This window comes from Cervus canadensis, chromosome 10 (assembly GCF_019320065.1).
Source record: "Cervus canadensis isolate Bull #8, Minnesota chromosome 10, ASM1932006v1, whole genome shotgun sequence".
Taxonomy (NCBI): domain Eukaryota; kingdom Metazoa; phylum Chordata; class Mammalia; order Artiodactyla; family Cervidae; genus Cervus; species Cervus canadensis.
In genome coordinates this window covers 71,964,468-71,989,510 of record NC_057395.1, presented here as the reverse complement: position 1 = coordinate 71,989,510, position 25,043 = coordinate 71,964,468, and the positions used below count along the sequence as shown (strand labels likewise).

Below are 25,043 nucleotides of genomic sequence, written 5' to 3'. Positions count from 1 at the left end.
TGATATCACTACTTTAAATGGGATAAACAGGGTCACTTCTCACAAACAGAATGTAAGTGTAAAAGCAGATATAACGAAAGCAATGAAGTTCCATGTAAGTAAATCATGTCTGATTAAATGATATGAAATAATAATATTAGATTCTGGCTAGATACTGCCACCTCCCAGAACTGTGAGCCTGAAGCCTGCTCTCTGTCTCTGTTGTGATAAAGGATGATCAACGAGGGTTAAAGAGATGTTAAAGAAACAGATCTCTAATCTGGGATATTCTTGCTGGTATACTCAGGATTGAAAAGAACTTTCTCAATGAAAGAGTCACTGTTGTATGATGTTGCATCCAGACACACCCTAAGATCATTTCAAATTGCTCCACATTTGGGGAAATGTTGTCTGAACAGTTGAGATGTCATTATTTATGGGTGGGTCTGACTCTACCATTGGATAATAAGTCACTGGCCTCTATTTCTTGTGGGCCTGGTCCAAGGCCAGAGCTTAATGAGTGGGGGTGTTAAGGAATGACAGCCATCCAAGTGGCACTAGTGGTAAAGAACCTGCCTGCCAATGCAGGAGATGTAAGAGATTAGGGTTCGATCCGTGGGTCGGAAGAGGCCCTGGAGAAGGAAAATGGCAACCCACGCCAGCATTCTTGCCTGCAGAATCCCATGGAGAGGGGAGCCTGGTGGGCTACAGTCCATAGGGTAGCAAAGAGTCAGACACTACTGAAGCGACTTAGTTCACGTGGACACACACACACACACACAAACACACAGAGCCATCCCAATGGACATTCCTGAGAGTGATCCCTAGCAGACAGCAAGCAGGAAAAGAGGGAGGTCCATCCTACAACCAGAGGGAAATGAATTTTGCCAACACTCTGTGAGCTGGAAGAGAAACCCAAACCCTAGATGAGAACCACCACCCTGGCTGACATCTAACTTCAACCTAGTAAAACGCTGAGTAGAGAATCCAGCCATGTCATGCTCAGATTTCTGATCCACAGAAATTATGAGGTGATTAATTTCATATTTCTTCAAGTTGCTAGGGAGACCAGGTTCCAATCCCTGGTTGGGAAACTAGATCCCACATGCCACAGCCAAGAGTTTGCATGAAGTGAAGTGAAGTCACTCAGTTGTGTTCGACTCTTTGAGACCCCATGGACTGCAGCTTCCCAGGCCCCTCCGTTCTTGGGATTTTCCAGGCAAGAGTACTGGAGTGGGTTGCCATTTCCTTCTCCAGGGGACCTTCTCAACCCAGGGATCAAATCTAGGTCTCCTGCATTGCAGGCGGACACTTGACCGTCTGAGCCACCAGGGAAGCCCTGGTGTTTGCATGCTGCAACTAAAAAAAAGAAAAAAGAACCCTGCATGTTGCAAGTAAAAGAGCCCACATGTGGGGTCTCCCTGGTGGTTCAGATGGTAAAGATTCCACACACTGCAGCTAAGACCTGGTACAAACAAATAAATAAATATTAAAAACAAACAACCCCCCAAACAAATACCTGATTTTGAAGACTTAGCACAAAAATGAAAATGTAAAGTATCTCATTCATAATTTCTTTATTGATTCCATGTTGAAATTATTTTAATAATATTGGGGTGAAACAAAATATAGCAGTAAGACTAATGTTACCCCTTTCTTTTTACTGTTTTTAAAAGTTGCCTTAAGAAAAATTTAAAGTCTATTTGTGGCTCACATTACATCTATCAGACAGTGATGGCGTAGAGGACTCAGAAGTTGACCATATGACCTTGAGCAAGTCACCTCACCTCTCAAAGCTTTACATTTCTTATCTGCAAGATTGGAATAATAATAATAGTGCCTATGTCACAAACATTTTTCAGTTTAAAAGATAAAGTCTATAGAATATTGGAACCAAGGTAAGTGCTCAATAAATAAATCATCATTATTAATAACAATATCTGTAAAGTAGGAAACCTTTCTTGTATGGTCCTAATCTTTAGGACCAGGCACACAGTAGGTGTTTAATAAAAGCTTGTGGGTCACACACCTTGACAAAGCTCTTTGGCAGGGTTCTGTCTTACCCTTGCCACTGTGAATCAGGAATTCTGTGGGCAGGTGAGGACACTGAATTTCGGGGGCAAAATGATTTGTTTCAGGCTTCCCTGTTTCAACATGTCCCTGCTGAAATATTGGAATATGTGAGTTCCCATCCCAGGTCCACAAGGTCTAGCTAAGTGCCCTGAGCAAGTGACACTTGTGAAACAGGGAAGAGAAGACCCTGTCTGCAAGAACTTAGATAGGTCACCTGAAGCCCGCACCTGGCCCATATTAAGCACTCAACTAAGGAAGCTATTATTACTGCTGTCCTCTAGGGACCCCCCACCAAATTACCCCTCATCCCCTGGCCTCTGACTTGGTGAGGATGCCTGGGCTGTGGGGGCCCAGTCTCCACACACCCTGCTTCTTCTCTCAACCGAGTCAGGAATAGAAACCACCGCTTCCGGGCTCCCTCCCCGGGCAGCGGCAGCGATCAATAGACCTCAGCCACCGGGGACGGAGGAAGGTTGGGCAGAGGCTGCAGGCTGCAGAGGCGCAGAGGGGCCGCGGGGCAGAGCGATCCCGCCGGAAAGCGGCTCTCCAGCCTCTGCGCCTTCGGGAACCACACGGCCCGCGGGCGCCCTGGAAAGGCCCCTACAGGTACCGGACCTCCCTTGCGGGGCGGGAAGCGAGGGCGAGGTTAGGGGAAGGGGCGGGAGCTGCAACAATGGGAAGCCAGGCTGCCCAGGGGATCCCAGTGCCCGAGGCCCCACGATGAGAACTCCCTCAAGGAGTGAGCAGCGTGGAATTGGCTGAGCTTTGGGGCTGTCCCATCGGCTCATCTGTACAGAAGGAGTCGAAAACCTCCCAGTCAGGGTTAGTGGAGGGATTAAACTCAGTGAAGTGTATCTAGAGCCCAGAGAAATGACCAGCACATACTAGGTGCTCAAAATTAATGTATGTAGAGTCTTGAATCAAAAAGTCTAGTCTCCAGCCTCAACTGTGCCATAGGCTAGCTGGATAATAATTTTCAGCAAATCATTTAATCTTTATTACTGATATTCAGATTCTTGTCCGAGAAGGTTCGTTATTCATCCTGTTTCATAGAGCAGGAAAGTGAGTTCTAGAAAAAAGGGAAAAAGATTTGCCCACAGTCATGTGCCTAATGGGTAATGGAACTGGAATAGAAACCCCATCTTTTGACTCCAAGTCCAGTAGAGGCATAGGAGCTGCATCACATATATATTTATTGTGCATGAATTATGTGCCAGGAATGGTGCTGCCCATAAGCAATTCGCCTCATTTAATCCTCCAAACTTGTCATAGAACCTAAGATGTTCCCCAGTTCACAGATGAGAAAACCGAAGCTCAGAGAGGGGCATGATTCTGGTCAAGGTCAACAGTTAGTAAATGGCAGACGCAGAATTTGAACCCAAGTGTAATGAGGGAAGTGCCATGAACTGACATTTATTGAGCATCTATTGTGTTCCAGGGGCCTCTGCACACATACTCACAATAACTCTTCACCGGAATGTATTATCTCCATTCTGTCGATAAGGGAGCTAAAACCCAGAGCTGCAGGAGACTGGCCAGAGGTCACACAAGTGACGGAGGTAAGGACGAAATCCCCACCCACTTAAACACCAGGCCTAGGGTGAGTGACAGGTACCCTGCGTGCTTCCTGTCAGGCACTGGGCCAGCGGCTGGATAGGCACTCAGTCCCCGGTCCAGCCTGAGAAGCAGGCATTACTGAAGTAATCTCAGTAATCTGATGAGATTACTGAGGGTCAGGAGGTGAGTCACTAGCCCTTGAATCCAGCAGAGCTTGGAGGCAGTGAGCAGTGGAAGGAGCTAACATTTCCTGAGTATCCACTAAGGCTGAGCATGTCCATAACCTACCTTAATTCTCCAGCTTTCGAGAGCAGGTGCTATTGTCTGCATTGTGAATTGTGCATCGTGCCAGAAATAGAAATCTGGAGAAAAGCATCTTCTTCAAGGCTCCAAATGTATCGAGGTGGTGATGAACCCACCTGCCTAACTCTGGGAGACAGTAAAACAGGTAAATGACTTATCATACCCCTTCTGGAGCCAGGCCTGCTAAAGGCATTAGGTCATTTAATATTTTTGACCACTCTTTTTAATAGTTGACAGAAGCTCTGAAAGGTGACATGACTTGCTTATGGTCACACAAGACTGCCAAAATTCAGTCAGGTTGAATCTTATGGTTGCCGTGTAGTCACTAAGTTGTATCTGACACTTTGGGACCCTATGGACTATAGCCCGCCAGGCTCCCCTGTCCATGGGATTTTCCAGGCAATCTACTGGAGTGGGTTGCCATGCCCTCCTCCAGGGCATCTTCCTGACCCAGGAATCAAACCCATGTCTCCTGCATTAGCAGGTGGATTCTTTCCTGCTGAGCCCCCATGGAAGCCCTCTGACAGACTCTACAGATGTTTTAAAAAGTCTAAGCCAATGCCTCTCAATCCTGACCGTGCATCAGAATCACCCTCCAAACTTGTTGAAACGCACACTGCTGAATCTCCTCCCCTGAGTTTGTGATTCAGCAAGTCCCCAGCAGGCTAAGAATATGCTGCATCTTTGACAAATCCCCAAGTGATGGTGACTCTGCTAGCTCAGGGAACGCACCTTAAGACCTTCTGGTCTAAATTGATTCTCCCAATAACCCTAGATAGTAAGCATTGCTATCCCATTGTGTAAAAGAGGAAACTGAGGTTCAAAGTACCGGCTTGTTTAAGATCCTATAGGAAACCTCTGGTGTGCGAAAATCCAGGTTTGGACAAGGAGACATACTGTATGGGCAGCCAGCAGTTGCCAGGACATCCTGCCTTCAATAGCTCTCATCATCCAAGGTACAGCTCAGCATTTCCTTTATGTAAATGAAGGAGGCGGACTCGGTGATTTGGCCAAAGACCCCCCAGTCGGGGAATGAGAGATACTCAAACCCAAGCCTGACTCTTGAGGCCAGAGGGCACCTGACACTGTGCACCTATGGCATACCAGACGCTTGACATGGAGCCTCCAACACGCTTGGCTGGTGGATGGCACGGGGCGGGGGGATTTAGACCTGGTCTTTGGGGAAGGGGCTAGGCACTAGGGCCTCCCTGATGACTCAGATGGTAAAGCATCTGCCTGCAATGCACACAGGGTTGGGAAGATCCCCTTGAGAAGGAAATGGCAACCCACTCCGATATTCTTGCCTGGAAAATTCCATGGGTGGGGGAGCCTGGTATTCTACAGTCCATGGGATGGCAGAGTCGGTTGCGACTGAGCAACTTTACTGGTTCCCTGGATAGAGGGACTTCCCTGATGGTCCAGTGGCTAAGAACTGCACGCTCCCTATGCAGAGGGCCTGGGTTCAATCCCCAGTCAGGGAACTAGATCCCACATGCTGCAGCTAAACATCCCAAGCGCTGCAACTAACACCCAGAGCAACCGAATAAATTAAAAAATAAAATGAATAGAAAAATGATTCAGATCCATTAAAAGTGACCTTGTGAAAGAAACTCCTGCTAAGAGAGAAACTGGTGGAAGAGGAGTCCGATAAGAGAAGCGCTTTCCAGGGCTTTGCCATGGTGACCAGGGAGTGTTGCTTCTGTTTCAGAGGCGGCAACATTTGTGGTGTCCCCTGTGAAACCGCCAATGTGAAGACTCTCTGGAGTTTCACAGGAAGTAGGCAGAGGGCATCTGATGTTTGTTGACTGCCCCACTGTATTTTGGTACCTCCCTTTTGAGTTAATACCTGAGTCTTTTTAAAAAAATTTTTTATGTATTTTGCTGTGTTGGATCTTAGATGTGGCAGGTGGGTTCTTTTATTTTGGCAGGATCTTTGGCTGTGGCATGAGGGAACATTATTTGCAGCATTCGAGCTCTTAGTTGCAGCATGTGGGATCTAGATCCTTGACCAGGGATTGAACCCGGATCCCCTGCATTGGGAGCATGGAGGATTAGCCCCTGGAACACCAGGGAAGTCCCCACACTTGAGTCTTGAGGGACATCTGGACCCCTGCTGCAGACACTGAACAAATCATGCTTCACCCTGATAGCTAGGGCTGCACTAAGATGCCTGGCAAATCTGATGCTCCTACCTGACACTTAGATCTCTACTGAGTGACCCTAAGCAGCAAGGACCAAAGGGCAGCCTTTCGCAGGGCAATGCAGTACTTTCATCGTCAGCAGCACCCAGTCAGGGACCACTGGGGGCTGCGGTGAGTGTTAGGACAGAGTAAAGGTGTTCACATCACACAGTTGTTGAGCTGTGGTTGGCTGTGACCACGCTGCCTGGACGCTCATTCTTACAGTGCCCTGAGCCTGAAGCCTCATAACTCCATGAGCCACGCTTTGCAAAGTACATTCTCAAGGGAGCAGAAGCTGAGACAGAGTTAGCAGTGCAAGTTTCATGGCAAAGTAACATCTGTGAAAGGGAAGGAGAGGATGCAGGACTAGGTACCAGGAGCATCACCTTGCTGACCTGATCACATCCCTGCCAGCCCCCTGGGGCAGCTCTGGAGCAAGGATTTTCCATAAGAGGGGGTCCTCCATTAGGCAGAAAAGGAAAGAGCCTTGAATGACAGCCTTACTCTGTTCCTGGCCAGGGCCTTCCCCGGGTATAGTGTGATCTCAGCTCAAGTACCAGGTGTCTGAGAGGCACTTCCTGTCCGTGATCAGCTAACACACTCCTCGCAGCTGGGTGGCGAGCTGCTTCTTGAAGGAACTCTGAGCTGCACACCTCCTTCTGCTCTGGGGATCCACATCCCGTTCACACTGGGAACAGCTCTGGTGGGCTCTCTTCCCATAGGAAACCATAGAGGGTGGGGGTCCGTGGGGCAGACTACAGCCGCAGTCCCTGCCACAGATGCTCGCCATCGTCATCACCCCTCCTCGTCACCCCATTCGTCTCCTTGTCCTCAGCTACCATCAGAGCTACTCTCAGTGGCTTACCTGGTGGTGTGACCCAAACCCTCATCCTGAGTGTCAGCAAACCCTTCTCAGGCCACGGTCACGGCACTGGTCTGTTTCAGGTCGTGTAGGGAAGGTAACACCAAGACATTATGCTTTTCCTCTGTGCGTCTTCACCGCTCTCCTCCAGTTCTGCTGGGCCTGTCCTCTCTGAGATGCAATTCAAGTTTAGGAAAAATCCCTTCTGATTGGCTTGGCAAATCAGCTACTTAGAAGCCTGTACTCTAAATCTCATGAGCTTTGTTTTCAGTCCCACTTTGTGACGCTGAAATATTATTCAGCCGGCTCATCCTTTACCCAGCCTTCTCATCCTCAGAACCTCGGGGCCAGGACAGCAGCTAAAAGGGGCGAGAAAAGAAGCTCATCTGTGAAATATCTCAGGATCACTTTTTCTCATTCCATGGTGATCTCCACCGACACGCCTTATTATATTTAGTTCTGCTTCTTTCCTTTTTAAAAAAAAAAAAATTAAATAGCTCGTGGTCTATTTTATAGTTTTTAAATAGGACTTTTATTTATTGATTAGATCTTCTACTGTTTTTCTATTCCTGAGTTTAGAAATTTTATGATTTTATCTTTATTATTATTTTCCTTTTAGTTGTCCTTTGGTTTACTCTGTATTTTTTTAGGTCTTTATGTTAAATTCTTGATTTTTTCCCAACATTTCATTCTATTATTCATGTATATAAATGTTATTCAGCCATGAAAAAATAAGAAAATCTTGCCATTTGTGACAACAGGATGGATCCTGAGGACCCTAGGCTAGGTGAGATCGGTCTGAGATAGACAAACAATATGTGCACTGTTACATTTATTGCCGCGTTTGTCACAAGAGCCAAGGTGTGGAAACAACCTAAGTGCCCATAGAGGTGAATGGATAAGGACGATGTGACATATGTAGATCCATATATAATGGAATATTACTCAGCCATGAGAAAGATGGAAAGCCTGCCACCTACAACAACATGGATGGATCTTGAACACATTATGCTAAGTGAGATAAGTCAGACAAAGACTAGTGTTGTATGATATTACTTATATACGAAATCTAAAAAAGCCACACTCATATAAACAGAGAGAAAAATGGTAGTTCTAGGGTATGGGGAGGTGTAAGAGATAGATTATTTGAGGGTACAAATTTGTAAAGAGTAGGAAATAAGTCCTAAAGATCTAATCCACAGTAGACTGAATATGTGCTATAATATTGTATTATGATCTTTAATTTTGCTGAGACTAGAACTTATTTCATCCACTCAAAAAAAGATAATTATGTAACATGATGGAGGCACTAATTATTGATACAATGGCAATCATATTTCAATATATGTGTATCAAGTTAATATGTGGCACACCTTAAACTTACAGAGTTATGTCAAATATATTTCCATTTAAAATAAATAAAATAAATGTAAAAGGAGGAGCTGTGACAAGGCAATTAAACTGATCAGAACAGCTCAATTAAAAGGGAACAAGGACATGAAAAGGCAGCTCATGGAGGGGGAGAAAGTGTTAAGTAACACCTGAATCGATATGAAAGATGCACCATCTCTTTGATCATGAAACGCCAGTTCAAAAAACATGGTTTCCATTGCATTTTACTACAATATATTTGATTCACTAACAACTTTGGGCAATTCTTTCCCTCCTCTGGGTTTTAGTTCTATCAGCTGTAAAATGAGGATACTGGAGAGATTGTGGCCAAGGGCTCCATCAGTCCCTTAAACAGTGAAAGAGGCTGAAAGATTCTACAGGAGCTGTTGTTCTCAATATTGTGAACGTGGAAAACACAAGGAGTCGAGATCATTGAAAAGGAAGAATAAGGGGGAGCCAGAGACCCCATTGAGAATAATTGCCTTGACATTGAGGATAACTGCCTTGACATTGAGGATAATTGCCTTAACATTGAGAATAGCTGATTCGACAGATTTGTAGAGGATCATCTCAGCCAAATTGCTTCCATCTGCACCATCTTCTCCATTTGTATACGTTTCCATCAACATATTTCCGTGTGCTGTCCCATCACTCAAGAGTATTGAGCTCATCTTAGGGACTGCCCTACAGGAAACAGATTACACAGTACTGACCACACGGTCAGGAAGGTAGCTCTACATCCTGGTTGTGGACCCAGCTGGAGAAGATGCTATGACTTTGGAAAGCCCTTCATCTTCCTCTCTGAGCCTCAGGTTTCTCATGTTTAAGTAAAGAAGTGGTTCATGATCATCTCAAAGTGGACTGCCTGTTCTAACTAGAGGGAAGGCTGTGTGACAGGGAAGTTGCCAAGAGCTGATAAATACCGGGTGCGTGTTTCTGACACCTAGGACTGGCACCCCAAGAAGGACGACACACATGCCCAGTGGGAAGAGAGCATCGCTGGTCCTGTTCTTAGGGCATCAGAAGCACTCAGAGTTTTCTGTAACCTTTGAGTGATGCTCAGTTGTTCTGCCTCAGGGATGACCAGGAAACCTCAGAGACAGGCAGAAGGCTCCCAGCCTCTGATGGGCGCTCCAGGTTGTTGGATGCTAGATGCAGCAGGTGGAAGTAGGGAGCAAGAATGAGTCCTCCCACTGGCACTGAACATTTGATGTTTGTTCTTCTCAAGCTACTGTGCATAGCTCAAAGGGCTATGTGTGTGTGTGTGTGTGTGACCTTAACAGTGCCTGGAAGTCACAAACCCACTTTCTGACCCTCCCCCTGACTTCCTGCCTGGAGTTATTCACATGTCAGATATGCCTGTATTAGGTTCTAGGTTATTTGGAGTTTTAGTGCAAAGAGCTTGGAAACCTCCACCTGCTCTGGCCTTCTCTTTTACAGATGGTGTCAGTGAGGTCCAGAGTGTGTGGGACTTCTCTGAGTCTAAGTGGATTGGGCACAGTACTGCCTGCTTCTGAATCCAGGAAGGACAGAGAATACCAGGTACCTGGAAGGAATCTGAGGCTAGATGTCTGAATAGGAATGAAAAGACTCTCTTCTCTGCCCAAGTACAGGCTCCCAAGTCAGCAGAACCTGGTCCAAATGGGGACATGGAACTGATGGATACTTGGTCCAGAGTCATGTTTCCCCAATTGGGCCCCTTATCATGCTGTGAATCCCTTCTTTCTTTGAGTGAATAACTCCCCCTTGACACTATACATGATTAAAATTTTTTAATGCCAGTGCACTCCACGTGTCAGAAGACAAATGTCCAGGCATCAGTCGGAATCAGAGAAATTTACATTTACAAGAGTTTGATCAAATCAGCAAGTTCCAAAGTTAGGTAGGATGAACATTGGTCTAGGAGAGAGGGAATCAGGTCTTGGTGGCCCTGATTTGCTGAGTGAAATTGGTAAAAGCATTTCTTCCTAAATTTCTCCTTGTACAACTAATATAAAACAAAGAGGGAAAGTACATCTACCCACAGACTTTTCTTTTTTATATAATTTTATTTATTTATTTATTTTTGGCTGTGATGAGTCTTCATTGCTGTGCATAGGCTTTTCTCTAGTTGCAGCGAAATGGGGCTACTCTCTAGTTGCGGTGTGCAGGCTTCTCTGCGGTGGCTTTGCTTCCTGCAGAGCATGGGCTTCAGGGCACACAGGCTCAGTGGCTGCAGCTTGTGGGCCTATTTGCCCCACTGTATGTGGGTTCTAGATCCCGGCCCACGGATCAAACCCATATCCCTTGCATAGGCAGGTGGACCCATCTGAACCACCAAGTGAGTCCCCTCCATAGACATTTTATTGTCCCTGACCCCTTTCTTCATCTTCTTTTGAGCTATTAAAACCCTAAAAGATGATTCTTGAGAGTTCCTTGGACAGCAAGGAGATCAAGCCAGTCAGTCCTAAAGTCAATGCTGAAGCTGAAGCTCCAGTACTTTGGCCGCCTGATGCGAAAAACTGACTCATTGGAAAAGACCCTGATGCTGGGAAAGACTGAAGGCAGGTGGAGAAGGGGGCAACAGAGGATGAGATGGTTGGATGGCATCACTGACTCGATGGGCATGAGTTTGAGCAAACTCTGGGAAATGGTTAAGGATGAGGAAGACTGGCTTGCTGCAGTCCATGGGGTCACAAAGATAGGTCGTGACTGAGCAACTGAATGACCGAAGAATAATGACAACCACCCCTTCCTTGGATTGTTTTGTTAATCTGGTGCCAAAATCACCAAGGGAGGCTGTGCAGGGGCAAAACTATTGCATCCTTGAAAGTTGCTATGAAAGTAGAGCTTTAATGTTCTCACCATAACAACAACAACAATAAAATAGCCATTACCTGAGAAGGATTTATTAACTATTCTTATTGTGGCAAATATTTTGCAGTGTATACATATATCAAATCAGCAGGTTATACACCTTACACTTATACAATGTTTATGTCAATTTTATCTCAATAAAATGTAAGAAAGAGACAAAAATCAAAGGGGTAAATATTTCTGTTCTTCACTATACAGAATCTTCACATTCTGGAACATGTTAATTCTTTATGCATAACTTTTTTATTTGCTACGTGAATACTTGTTTACATTTCTTTTTTAAAGTTCTCCCTTCTGTCATTAAGTTTATTTGTTGAGTGGTTTAATTGTGTTGATATTAGTATTGGGAATTTTTCCCAATTTCTGATTATTGCTAGTTTATAATAAAAATAGAATTCATGGGACTTCCCTGGGGGTCCAGTTAGGGCTTGGTGCTTTCACTGCCGTGGGCTGGGCCTGAGTTCAATCCTTGATTGGGGAACTGAGATCCCGTAAGCTATGTGGTGCAGCCAAAAACTTAAAATAGGATTTAGTTTTGCCCCTATGTCCATAAAGCCCTATTCAAATAGCCATTACATGGAAACAACCTAAATGTCCATCAATAGATCAACAACAACAACAATAAAAAAATGGTTGGATAAAGAAGGTGTGATATACACAAAATGGAGTGCTATTCAGCCATAAAAAAGAATGAAATAATGCCATTTGTAGCAACTTGGGTGAACCTAGAGATTATCACACTAAATGAAGTAAGTCAGAAGGAGAAAGATGAATACTATATGATATCACTTACATGTGGAATCTAACATATGACAAAAAGGACCTTATCTATGAAACAGAAACAGACTCACAGACATAGAGAACAGACTTACGGTTACAAGGGGGTGGAGGTGGGGAGGGATGGATTGGGAATTTAGGATTCGTAGGTACAAACTGTAATACATAGAATGAATAAACAGCAAGGCCCTCCTGTATAGCACAGGGCACTATATGCAATATCCTGTGATAAACCATAATGGAAAAGCATATGAAAAAATATGTGTATGGATATATAGATCTGAATCTCTTTGCTGTACAAAAGAAATGAACACAACATTGTAAATCAGTTATACTTCAATAAAAATTTTTGACAAAATTGGACTTATCATCACTAACTAGCTCCGTGTCCTTGGGTGATTAATGATGCTTTCATGGCTTCAGTCTTGTTGTTGTTGTTGTTGGCTGTGCTGTGTGGTTTGCAGGATCTCAGTTCCCTGATCGAGGATCAAAGCCACATCCTCTGCACTGGAAGTGCAGTCTGACCCATTGGATTGCCAGGGAAGTCCCATGGTCTCAATCTTTTAACAAAATTAAAGAGGTGTATATGGCCCATCTGAGGGAGTTCTAATGAGAAATAAGACAACGCTTATGACATGTTTAGTACAGGATATGGAAGAGACAAAACACTAAAACAGAAACCATCCTCACCGCCAGTGGTGTATTATGCTTCTCAGACCAGAAGTTTAGGCCCTGCTCTTGTCTGTGCTCCAAGATGCGTGGTCCAGTCCATCCCCTGGAGAATCAGAGGGGAACCCTGGCTCGTGGGGTGGGGGGGTGGTGTCTAAGGGACACTGGGCTATCTGTTCTCTCACCCCCAACAAGGCCTCTGCTCCCCAACTCCCCTCTAGCAGAGGCCAACACACACACGCAAAGAAGACATGTTTCAGCGCCAGAATATCGGGGCTGAACTGACATTCATTACTAGACTTCCAGCATAATTTCACCCAACTCCCCTCAAACTGAATAGACAAAACTGAGGCTCAGAGCAAGAAAGAGATTCATCTGCAGTCATCTAGCAAGTTGGGAGGAGCCTAGAGCTAGAACTCAGGTCTCCTGACTCCCAAGTGGGGTGCCCACTGAACCCCAATGCCCCTCCCACTTCTTCCTGGAGAACTCCATTGCACAACGACAGTGGGGCAGATGAGCCAATAGCAGAGCCATGAGGTCATCCAAGGTTATGCAACATATGCCTTCCTGCTGTCTTCACTCCTCCAGTCTACTCTACCCCAACTTGTATGTCCTCAGAGAACGTTATTCAGCAATGACACGGAAGAATCGATGTGTCTTGCCTCCTCATTCACATCCTGAAATAGAAAGCTGGGAGAGGATATTGCTTCACCCAAAGGAATTGTGTGTTATTGGAGGTCATCTCAGGTGTGAACAGGTGAATGTTTCAAGAGCAGGGATTTCCTGGCATCTGTCTTTCTGTCTTCTTGGACGATACAGATTCATGGGAAACGTTAGAGAAAGGGAGGGAGGGAGTCAGAGGTTTAGCCAGTAGGGCTGGCTGGTCACACTGGCAGGGTTGATCATAGCCAGGTCAGAAGTGGAGGTCAATGGGAAGGTTTGGGGGCTTTATTTCCCTGGTTCGAGGCCAGAGGCAAATGTCTAGGTTTCCATCTCCTGGTGAAATGGAGGCTGTGGTTCTTGGGTTGATTTTTGGATTTCTACAGTGAACCCTAGGAACAGGCCTCTTGTTCCTGCCCCTGCTCTGCTTCACACCCCAAGAACATCTGCCATGGGTCCCACTCCACTCTCCACTGGGGACAGCAAGTCCCAAACCCACACCCAGAGCTCTCAGGAGCCCAGAAGTCACAGGAGCCAGAAACAAATGGAGTTGAAAGCAGTCTTTTATTGGAAAGTGCATGAGGGAGGCAGTCCATGCTCAAGCTTGGGCCTCCTAGATGAGAGGAAGAAGGGGCAGTGTGGGAGAGGGTCGTGCGACAGGCACCGGGGCCTACCTCCCTGGGGACATCACAGGTGCAGCAAGAAGACTCTACCTGGTAGAAGAAAAGAGAGTCGGAAATGTGAATCAGCAGGTGAAAGACTCAGAGGCAGTGGGAGGCAGGACCAAGTCTACATGTCATCCTTCTCAGGATCCCAGTTATAGCCTCTGAGACCCCTCAGTCTCTCCATCACCTCCCCATGTCCTTTCCCCCACTAGCCTAGGATCACCCTCCACCAGCCAGCCTCTCTGTACCCTCACGGGTCACCCTTTCCTCCACCCAGTTCTCACCTCACCGGGGATCCATACAGGTCTTCCCACAAGAGCCTTCACAGCACTTCTTGGCTCCTGGGCACTGAGCATCTCTCAGACACTTGTTAGGGGGATTCATCATGGCGCACCGGATCAGGATCCTGGGGCAGGAGCCACGTTTAATGAGGAATGGACCTCCTGCTCGGTCTTGTCCTTTGACTGGATCTTGACCTTTGACTGGATCTTGTCCTTTGACTGGATCTTGACCTTTGACTGGATCTTGTCCTTTGACTGGATCTTTTCCTTTGACTGGATCTTGACCTTTGACTGGTTCTTGTCCTTTGACTGGATCTTTTCCTTTGACTGGATCTTGTCCTTTGACTGGATCTTGTCCCCTTACTGGTTCTTGTCCTTTGGCTGGATCTTGACCTTTGACTGGATCTTGTCCTTTGACTGGATCTTGACCTTTGACTGGATCTTGACCTTTGACTGGTTCTTGTCCTTTGACTGGATCTTGTCCTTTGACTGGATCTTGACCTTTGACTGGATCTTGTCCTTTGACTGGATCTTGACCTTTGACTGGATCTTGTCCTTTGACTGGTTCTTGTCCTTTGACTGGATCTTGTCCTTTGCCTGGTTCTTGTCCTTTGACTGGATCTTGACCTTTGACTGGATCTTGTCCTTTGACTGGATCTAGACCTTTGACTGGATCTTGACCTTTCACTGGACCTTGACCTTTCACTGGATCTTGACTTTTCACTGGATCTTGTCCTTTGACAGGCGACTGACCATTGATTGGACCCTTTCCATTGACTACAACATTTCCTTTCTTAATGCCTTGACTTTTCGGACTACCTGTTGAAAGAAATATTCCCACATTTAGACCAATGGGTCTGCTTCAAATATCTAGTCTTTGCTCCAGGTCCAGCCACTGCTCACTGCGGTGTCCCTTAAGCTGAGGGACACTGAGACAGAGGAGGCTCACCAGGGTTAGCTGGGGTATCCATTCTCAGATGGCTGTTCCCTGGGCTTTGGGGAAAATGTCCATAGGACCAGGTTTCCTATGGGTGTCCATTTTTTCCCCTCACCCTCCATTCTGGGTCCTGGGCCCTCATGAGGATATGCCAGGGAGGAGTGACTTTCAGGAGATGAGGACACATGGTCATCTTTGGGGAAACTTGGTGGAAGGGCAAGGAGCTGTGAGACACATGCCAGGAGACCTGAGCTCCAGCCTGGCTCTGGAGATTGCCCTGACAATCCCTCACCTCACTCTGGATCTCAGTGTCCTGCTTTGGAAAACAAAAGTCTTCAGACTCCATGATTTCTGAGGCCCTGTTGGTTCTTAACCTCCTTTTCTAGGACTGATGACTCAGGTGCTTTGATGGAGCAAACAGACGGGGAGGAGACCCCCACACCCAGGGCCCAGATTCCTGGGGCTTCTCAACTTCATTTCATGTTCTGTTCAAGTATCAGTGCTTGAGACCAGGTCATGTTACAACACTCCTTCCACAAACAGCCCTGATTTCTCAGTCCTGAGGCAGAATGTACATGGAGTCTAGTGGGCAACTTCCTAGTTCTCTGGATACACTCCAGGCTGAAGAGTGGGCTCCAGCTCTGCATGCTGCCCCTTGTCAAGACCCAGGCTGCCCCTAACAACCTCTCCTCAACCCAAGCTGGCCTCACCCAGGCCACTTGTCCACTCACCTCTTACAATAGCTGCCTCTGCCACCAGTGTCCCAAGGACGAGAAGGACCACAACCTGGACCAAGAAGCTTCTGGTCTTCATGTTGTCAGGAAGGTGTATGACTGAGAGCTGTAACTAAGCCTAGTTTTATGCAGCTTCAGCTTGGCCACGTGCCAAGGGTGGATCTGTGGTTTCACAAAGGATAAGACTTACTTTTCCTTAGTTCTACCAGGAAATATCCACCCCCATCCTGGGAGGGACCTTGGGCCCTTCCCCAGGGATTATCCACTGGGAGATATGGTGGCTGTTACATCATTTCTAATAGCCCCAAGAGCTGTCTCACATTCTCACAAAGAAGTTGGGCTGGCTGGTCTGTACGCATCATCATGACCAAATTCTTTATACTTAAAGAGTATGAAGCCCAAAGGAGAGAGAGGAATCACCCACAGTCATTCAACAAGTCAGTGGTAGGTCCGGTGTACTGTTTTCATAGCCAAGGTGTTCCCCCATTACTCCCCAGCTCCTGCAAGCCCCACCCAGACCTACCCTAACAATTTACCCTTCCCAGCATCACGCTAGGCTTTTCTTTCATTCTCCCCTGATCCCAAGAAAAACTCCCAAGGGCAAATTTGCCTTGAATGTTTAATGACTAATCAGTATACTTTTCCATTTCACAGGCAGTCTCTGAAACGCACCAAGAAACTAATAGAGAAGGTGGCATTCGACATCTGGAGTGGCATGATGCTCTTGAAATCACAGTAAGAAGAGAGGGAACACCCAGTAAGGGAAGAAAACAGAAATCATCTATAAGGTGGAATCTACAGTGCATGCATCCAATATGACTTCTGCCTTTTTAAAACAGGCACCCTGTGTCTTCTGAAGAACTCCTGTTTCTTTGTGCCATCAACTTAGGAATCTAATGGGGATGTTGATCATTAAAGCTTGACACCCAGTCACAGATCAGGGTGTGTGAGTGTGTATGTGGTCAGTTGACATCCTTTATTTAAATGGACACTAAGGGGAAGTCCCTCATTTTGGTAAAGGTAAGAGAGATGAGCCTAGGAACTCGTGAAGCTATGGGTTCCAGTCTGGGAGGAAGGCAACTGTTTGAGAAAAATAAACTTAAGTCAATTAGGAAAGCAGAGAAATGATGGTAAGAGAGGTTCTGGAAGGGACTAAGCTTTGGAAGCCAGCCCTTCATTCCCCTCTATCTTGAGAGCAGTTCTTCCCATACCTTTGCCATAGTTCGGTTATGACCCAATAAACTGCCTAAGCTAGTCTGAGTTCACATTTTGTCACTGCTGTCATAGTTCAGAGTAATAAAAATGAATACACAGATGTTAGACATTGTCAGGAACAGAAATGAAGTGTGGAAATAATAGTTGAGTTCTGGGTGAGACAGGGATGAAAGCAAACTAAGTATTTTATAGTCAAATATTTGTTTAAATCTCCATCCTTTGTCTCTTTGGACTCAGATCTCATCATGCCCACCAATGCTGCTGAAACATTAAGGAGCTATAATAAATGCAAGACATTGGAGTTGGCAGGCTACTTAAAAAAAAAAAAAAAAACCCTCATCACAAAATATATTATACAAACAAAAAAAGTGTGTAGAACTTATATTCTTTAAAGAATTAAAGCATTAAAATGGCAGCCTGCACTCACTTACCAGGTAAAAAAGGATACTATTTCCTGTATATAGGCCCTATCAACATTTACTCCTCACCAATTTCTTCCCTCTCCATCTTCCACAGAGGTAACGACTATCTTGGATTTTCTAATTTTCTGTTAACTCACGCATCTTGCCCATTTCTAGCTGGGTTGTCTACCTTTTTCTCATTGTTTTGTATATAGAAGAAACTCTCACTCATTACTAGTGAGAGTGAATATTCATGCAACCTATTTGAAAATAAGTTTGGCATCAGCTAGTAAAATTAACCAGTCCATCCTAAAGGAGATCATTCCTGGGTGTTCATTGCAAGGACTGATGCTGAAGCTGAAACTCCAATACTTTGGCCACCTGATGCAAAGAGTTGACTCATTGAAAAAGACCCTGATGCTGGGAGGGATTGGGGGCAGGAGGAGAAGGGGACGACAGAGGATGAGATGGCTGGATGGCATCACCGATTCGATGGGCATGAGTTTGAGTAAACTCCGGGAGTTGCTGATGGACAGGGAGGCCTGGCGTGCTGCAATTCATGGGGTCGCAAAGAGTTGGACATGACTGAGTGACTGAAATGAATTGAACTGAGTAAAATTAAACATGAGTAAAATCTTTTAGATTTTTGCCAACCTGATGAGTAAGAAGTGATACGCTGCTGAAGTTTTTAGTTAGCATTTCTCTATCAATTATTTCAAACATTTTTCACATCTTAAAAGCCACTTATATTTCTTTATCTGAAAACTTCATTTCTTTTGCTCATTTTCCTATATAGTCATTAGCTTTTTTCTTCTCAACTTCTAAGCACTCCTTACATATTGTAAAAGTCTTTATCTGTGATAAGGTTTGCAAGTAAAAATTTTAACTCATTCTTGGTGGCGGTGGTGGTGGAGTCGCTCAATCGTGTCTGACTCTTTGTGACCCCGTGGACTGTAGCCCACCAGGCTCTTCCGTCCATAGGATTTTCCAGGCAAGAGTACTGGAGTGGACTGCCATTTCCTTCTCCAGGGGATCTTCCCAACCCAGGGATTGAAGCCAGGTCTCCCATATTGTAGACAGACGCTTTACTGTCTGAGCCACCAGGAAGTCGGGGTGGCACTCTTTTCTGCTCTTATCTAGAGATTACCTACTGTTGTTTGGTTATTTTTGCTCTGGATTTCTGCACTTCTGCTTCATGATATCCTTAGATTGGTGAAACTGGTTCATTAATCTGTTTTCAATTTGTGTGCCAAAAAAAATCTTAATGGTACAAATGAGTCATAGAAAAAAATAATTTTCTAAACTGAAACTGACACAAGAAAAAGCAGAAAATCTGAATAATACTGTAACCATTACAAAAATGGAAACAACAGCCAACAATATTTGACCAAATTAAAGCATCAGGATTAGACCTCTTCATAAGACCTCTTCATTAGACCTCTTACAAGGCAATCAAGGAACAACTAATTCTAATATAACATAAATAAAAATAAAAAACAATTCCCAGTTTCTTATGTCTTATGAAGTAAACATAATCTTGATACCAGAGCTTAATAAGAACTTATACCAATTATATGTCAATAAAGTTGTTTAAAAATAAAATTATCAACAAGGATTCTATGAAAAAGAAAGATTTGCTAAAAAGTGAAATTTTAGCAAATTTCACTCATAGAACACAGATTCATGAATATAAAAATCAACAGTGTTCATAAAATTCCAAACAAATCTACATATAATTGTTAGAATCAATGAGAGTTTATCATGACAGATGCATACAAAGGAAATGTACAAAAATCAATGGTACTATATGCATTAACAACACAAATCAGCAAATGAAATTTTAATAATTTTATAATCATATAAAATATGAAAAGCTTATAAATATATGTAATAAATTTTGTGCAGAATCACTACAGAGAAAAGTATAAAACTTTAGTGAGAGACATTTTCTAACACTCCCAAATCAGGTATGTATACCATGTTCATGGATTGGAAGACTCAATATGATAAGTATGGCAATTCTCTTCAAATTGATTTTTAGTCTAAATGCGCTCAAACCCCCAGAAAAGTTTTTACAAAAGTAAACCAAGAGAAACTTGGCAATGCAATTCTGAAATGCATACAAAAAATGCAAAAGATAGCCAAAATACTCTTGAAGAATAATTTAATAAGACTTGATGTAGGAGATATCAATCTTTATTTTAAAGCTGTAATAATTATGATAAAGTGGTATTACAACAATCATAGACAGATATGCAAATGAAACAGAATAGAGAGTCCTCAAACAGATGACTGCACATGATGAGAGTATGTTTCTAACTTGGCTATAGTAAATAAATATCGCTATAGTCATATTTAGAAGGCTGCACATCATAATATTAATATACATTCCCTAAGTGGCTGAAGGAAGTTTCAGGTTAAGAAGGTAGGATAGAAGAAGAAAAATAAATAAATTTTGATTTACCAAAAAACTCATCATGTCTCATGGAATTTTATTACAATTATAAATATATTGCTAAAAAAATGAATATCACTAGATCTCTGTTTACTGTCTTCCAGTGATGTCTATGAAATCTTACCAACAGAAAAAAAAAGGTGGAGAGTAATATATGGGCTTTGACAATACTTCAGTTGAACATTCCTGTATATGAAAATACTTACGTGTGAAAAAGGAAAAGGGTTTGAAGGAATAGCCACTGCTGTGAATACTGGTTACATGATGATGATGGGAGTGGAAAGGGGACAAGCATGAGTAGCTCTGCCTTTATCCATATTAGTTTCTAATTTTTTTTCTTGTTATAGTTGTCGATGAAAGCTCAGTTAACAATTCAGAAGAAAGGGAATTTTATTTGAACCAGACTGAGGATTATAACCCGGAAGAGAGACTCTCAGAAAGCTCTGAGACACTGTTCCGCCAGGTACAAGTTGAAGGCACAGTCATATACATTTTTGAGACAAAGGATCATACATCAAAATGACATCCTGATATTTTATACAAAGTTCACCAAGGACACATAGTGCAGGTAAGCACGTATAAAGAGAGCGGGAAGTCCGTGATCCCCTGCAGAGTTGGGAAAGAATGCTATCCTTTGAAGAAATTGTATTGCTAATGTCAGAAGAAAGGGGAAAATGTTATCTTTATGGTTAAGCAGACACTACTATCTTCGAGGAAGTTTGTTTAATATGTAATGCAGGTACACACTACACACTAGGGAGGGAGGGTAGAGGCCCAAACGGATGCAGAGAGAGAATTCTGTGTTTAGTTTTTTCTTGTCCTGCCAGGAAATAAGAATTTTATTTCATCACAGCAAAAATCTCTTGTGATCTGAACATATCTAATAAAGAAAATTAAAATTCATAATTTGTTGTTTAGTCGGCTAAGTTGTGTCCAACTCTTTTGCAACCTCATGGACTGTAGCCCCCCGCAGGCTTCTCAGTCCATGGGATTTCTCAGGCAAGAATACTGGGGAGGATTGCCATTTCCTTCTCCAGGGGATCTTCCCGACCCAGGGATCAAACTCACATCTCCTGCATTGGCAGGCAGATTCTTTACCACTGAACCACCAAAATTCATTACAGGTTACAATAAAGCACTCAAGTAATCACGTGAGTGGAGAAAACAGAGTAATTAAGAGTTGCATCAAAAGAAATGATTATATATACATGTAATCATTAATGTCAGTGTTACAAAGGGATGTTTAAAATATGTCATAATGTAAAAGGAAAACAGTGCACCAATCAGAGGCCGTCAAAAGAAATTACCTAGGTAATTCAACCAGAAAAAGAATTTCAGCTATTGTATGAGCACATCTCATTGTAAGAACCAAAATCACGTGTGAAATCCTGGATATGAAAGAGTCTGGCAAAAGATAGGCATTTGATTTACAACCCCTGCAGGAAGGCATTCTGGGAGCAGCTGAAATGCATGCAGATGGAGACACTGCACAGTATCTGCCATACCCCAGCTCCCTCCCATACTTACACTTCCAGTTAGAAACTATTCACCTCTCAGAAGGCAAAGCTTGCCCACTTGAGTGGGAGCTGAAGTGAGTGGGTCTGAGAATAAGCCAGGTAGGACACAAGAGCTGGGAGATATGAATAAAATCAATAGAGAAGAATGCAGGGTATTTATGAGAGCAGTCGTTACCTTGCAGTGCTGGAGTAATATCTCATAGTGGCCAGGGCTGACGGTGGAGCCCTCCTCTCTCAGACAAGTACCTAAGAAAGAGAAGTCCACCTATGTGTTAGGAAAACTGCAACAGAGGAGGGAGCCCTTGAGCTACATTAAGAAACTTATTACTTCCAACCCTTCCCACTCAAATAAGATACTCTTCTCAAAATATAGTCCCTGACTCTGATTTTAAAATAAGAAAGAAATTTGGAAATCTTATAAGTTGTATAAAGAGACTCCTTTTTAAAACAACAGAAATGAGAAGCAAACCTTCAAAGCATTTGAAAGAAGTTTTAAAATCCCAGGTAAAATGTCACCACAAAGCTGAGAAAAAATTATAAACTAAAATAGATTTTTAAAACTAGTGAAGCAAATTAAAGGTATGAGGAGAAGTGAAAGTCGCTCAGCCGTGTCCAATCTGCTACCCCATGGATTGTAGCCCACCAGGCTTCTCTGCCCATGGAATTCTCCAGGCAACAACATTGGAGTAGGCAGCGTTTCCGTCACCAGGGGACCTTCCCAACCGAGGGATTGAACCCAGGTCTCCCACACTAAAGGCAGATTCTTTACCATCTAGCCACCAGGGAAGCCCAAAGGTATCAGGAACCATCATAAGACAGAAATATAGAAACTCAAAGAGGAGATAGCAAGGTAACAGGAAGATGTGAAATAGAAACTGATGGGAGAAGAGAATTGAAGAAAAGGACAAAACTATTTCATAAATAAGGACTAAGTAAAGTAAGGAAGAAAAAGGGAAACATAGGAAAAGCATATAACAGAAAATAAAACTAAAGAAAGAAGTAGCTTAAAAACACAGTCTTAAATATTAAAAAATCAATGAAGGTCCACCAGACACGAAAATCAAGTCCTACCAGGAAGAAAACCAAGTCAAAAACAAAAATTGTTTCAAACAATGTTTGAGGAAAATATTTCTGAAATAAAAGATTTGAGTCTACATATTAAAAGCTCACATTATAGTAAACATAAGATGAATGAAAGTAAAAATTGTGGTCTTTCAAGATAAAAATAGAAGCCTTCAGGAGGCCAACACTCTCCCCTCCAACTAAAAAAGAAACAAAACCTTAAAAAATCAGGTTGTAAGATAGCAATGCTCAATGCCAGAAAATAGTGAAGCAAAACTTAGACACTCTAGGAAAGAAAATATGCACTGAGGATTTTTGTACAACTAATTTGTCCTTGACCTAAATATATTTCTAAATGTGCAAGAACTCAAGAAATACTGTTTCTGAGAACTTTCCTGGGGAGTTTCCAAGAGACAAGATTTATTCAATCAAGAAATGTTTGCGGAAATTAGCAACATGATTTTTATTGAGTACTGAACATTTTAATTGTGGAATTAAGTCTGATGAAAGAGTAATAAATAGTATGTAAATATGACCTTCTGTGATAATCTACAAATAGCAAAACCTCCATCAGATAGGAGGATGAGGGAGAGAGGTAGCTCAAAGAAAAAGTCCCTGGACTGGTTTATGTATAATAGCTTCAAGTCAAAGAATATTTAAAACACATAAGGTTCAACAAAATTAAAAACTTGTGCATCAAAGGATCGTATCAGGATAGTGAGAAGATCCTGCTGAGAAGAAGAAACAAACCAGGTCTCTGATAAGGGCCTGTGACTCAGACTATACTAAGATCTCTCATCACTCCACATTCAAAAAATGAATACCTCAACTTAAAAATGGGCAAAGAACGTAGACATTTCTCTGAAGATACACAAGTGGCCAGTGAGCACCAGGAAAAGATGCTCAACATCATTAGTCATTAGGCAGATGCAAATCAAATTCACAAGATACCACTTCATACCATTAGTGTGATTATAAGAAAAAAATTTAATGGAAAATGACAAGCATCGGCTAGGAGGTGAAGAAACTGGAACCCTTATACATACTGGGTAAGAGGTAAAATGGTGTAAACTCTGTGGAAAACAGCCTGACAGTTCCTCCAAAAGGTCAGCATAGAATCACCAGATGACTCAGCAATTCCACTCCCAGATGTATATGTAAAAGAACTGAAAACAGGAAGTTCTGGTGCATGACTGAGACACAGGAGGCTCCTCAACTCACCTCCACCCCTGCTCACACAAACTTGACAGCTACAACACAAAGCCATTGAAAGAAATCCAGTAATGAGTTGAGCCAGTGCTACAGACTGGGCAAGCAAGAAAATACTCACATTGGAGAGGGCCTTGGCACACCCTCAAGCCACGAAGAACAAAGAAGGCGGCTTGGACAATTACAAGGTTTCGAAACACAACCAAGAGCTTAGGAGGGTGGGACAACAAGGTTCCTCTCCTATACATGGTCACATAGTCAAGACTGGAAGACGTTGCTATTTGATCTAATGCCCAGAAGCCAGTACAGACAGTGGAGGAAAATGAAGTCTCCACACTGGGTCTTGCACATTTGAAAATCCCTTCCCCACACCTGCAGGTAGCTCCCTACTGGGCACACCCACTTGCACTGCAGGCTCCAACCCGGACCACCGATCCTCAGCTCTGCTAACCCTGTCATCTCACCTCGTTATGTCCCAGGAATATCAGAAAGTGTTGCTACAACAGTTTACTGGGAGGTCCCTGTTCTTTACGCATCTTCTCTGTTGGAGTCTGAGATTCAGCTCCACTGGCAGGCACTCCATCTGCCTGGATGGCATAGTTACCTCCTTCCTGTGGTCTCTTTTGAAAAATAAATGATAAGCCAAACGCTCTGAGTCTCTGAAATGTTAGAATAACTTAGTGGCATGAGCCATCCTCTCAGTTCAGTTCACTTCAATCGCTCAGTCATGTCCGACTCTTTGCAAACCCATGGACTGCAGCTCGCCAGGCCTCCCTGTCCATCACCAACTCCCGGAGTTTACTCAAACTCATGTCCATTGAGTCAGTGATGCCATCCAACCATCTCATCCTCTGTCGTCCCCTTCTCCTCCCTCCTCCAATCTTTCCCAGCATCAGGGTCTTTTCACATGAGTCAGCTCTTCGCATCAGGTGGCCAAAGTATTGGAGTTTCAGCTTCAACAGCAGTCCTTCCAATGAACACTCAGGACTGACCTCCTTTAGGATGGACTGGTTGGATCTCCTTGCAGTCCAAGGGACTCTCAAGAGTCTTCTCCAACACCACAGTTCAAAAGCATCAATTCTTTGGCACTCAACTTTCTTTATATTCCACCTCTCACATCCATACATGACTACTGGAAAAACCAAAGCCTTTACTAGATCGACCTCTGTTGACAAAGTAATGTCTCTGATTTTTAATACGCTATCTAGGTTGGTCATAACTTTCCTTCCAAGGAGTAAGCCTCTTTTTACTTCATGACT

At 43.7% G+C, this 25,043-nt stretch overlaps 2 protein-coding genes across 2 annotated transcripts in view; one reads left to right on the top strand and one right to left on the bottom strand.

The window, feature by feature from the left end:
* The window catches only part of LOC122448931 (WAP four-disulfide core domain protein 5-like), a 44,053-nt gene that overhangs the window by 13,817 nt on the left and 5,193 nt on the right, over positions 1-25,043 (top strand). The window lies entirely within an intron of this gene.
* Positions 13,854-21,795, bottom strand: LOC122448608 (elafin-like). The gene is made up of 4 exons (XM_043480043.1): positions 21,689-21,795; positions 15,923-16,087; positions 14,258-15,073; positions 13,854-14,021 (listed from the first exon to the last, which is right to left on the bottom strand). Exons 2-3 carry the CDS (start codon positions 16,002-16,004, stop codon positions 14,259-14,261), a joined length of 897 nt encoding a protein of 298 aa, XP_043335978.1. The 5' UTR covers positions 16,005-16,087; positions 21,689-21,795; the 3' UTR covers positions 13,854-14,021; position 14,258.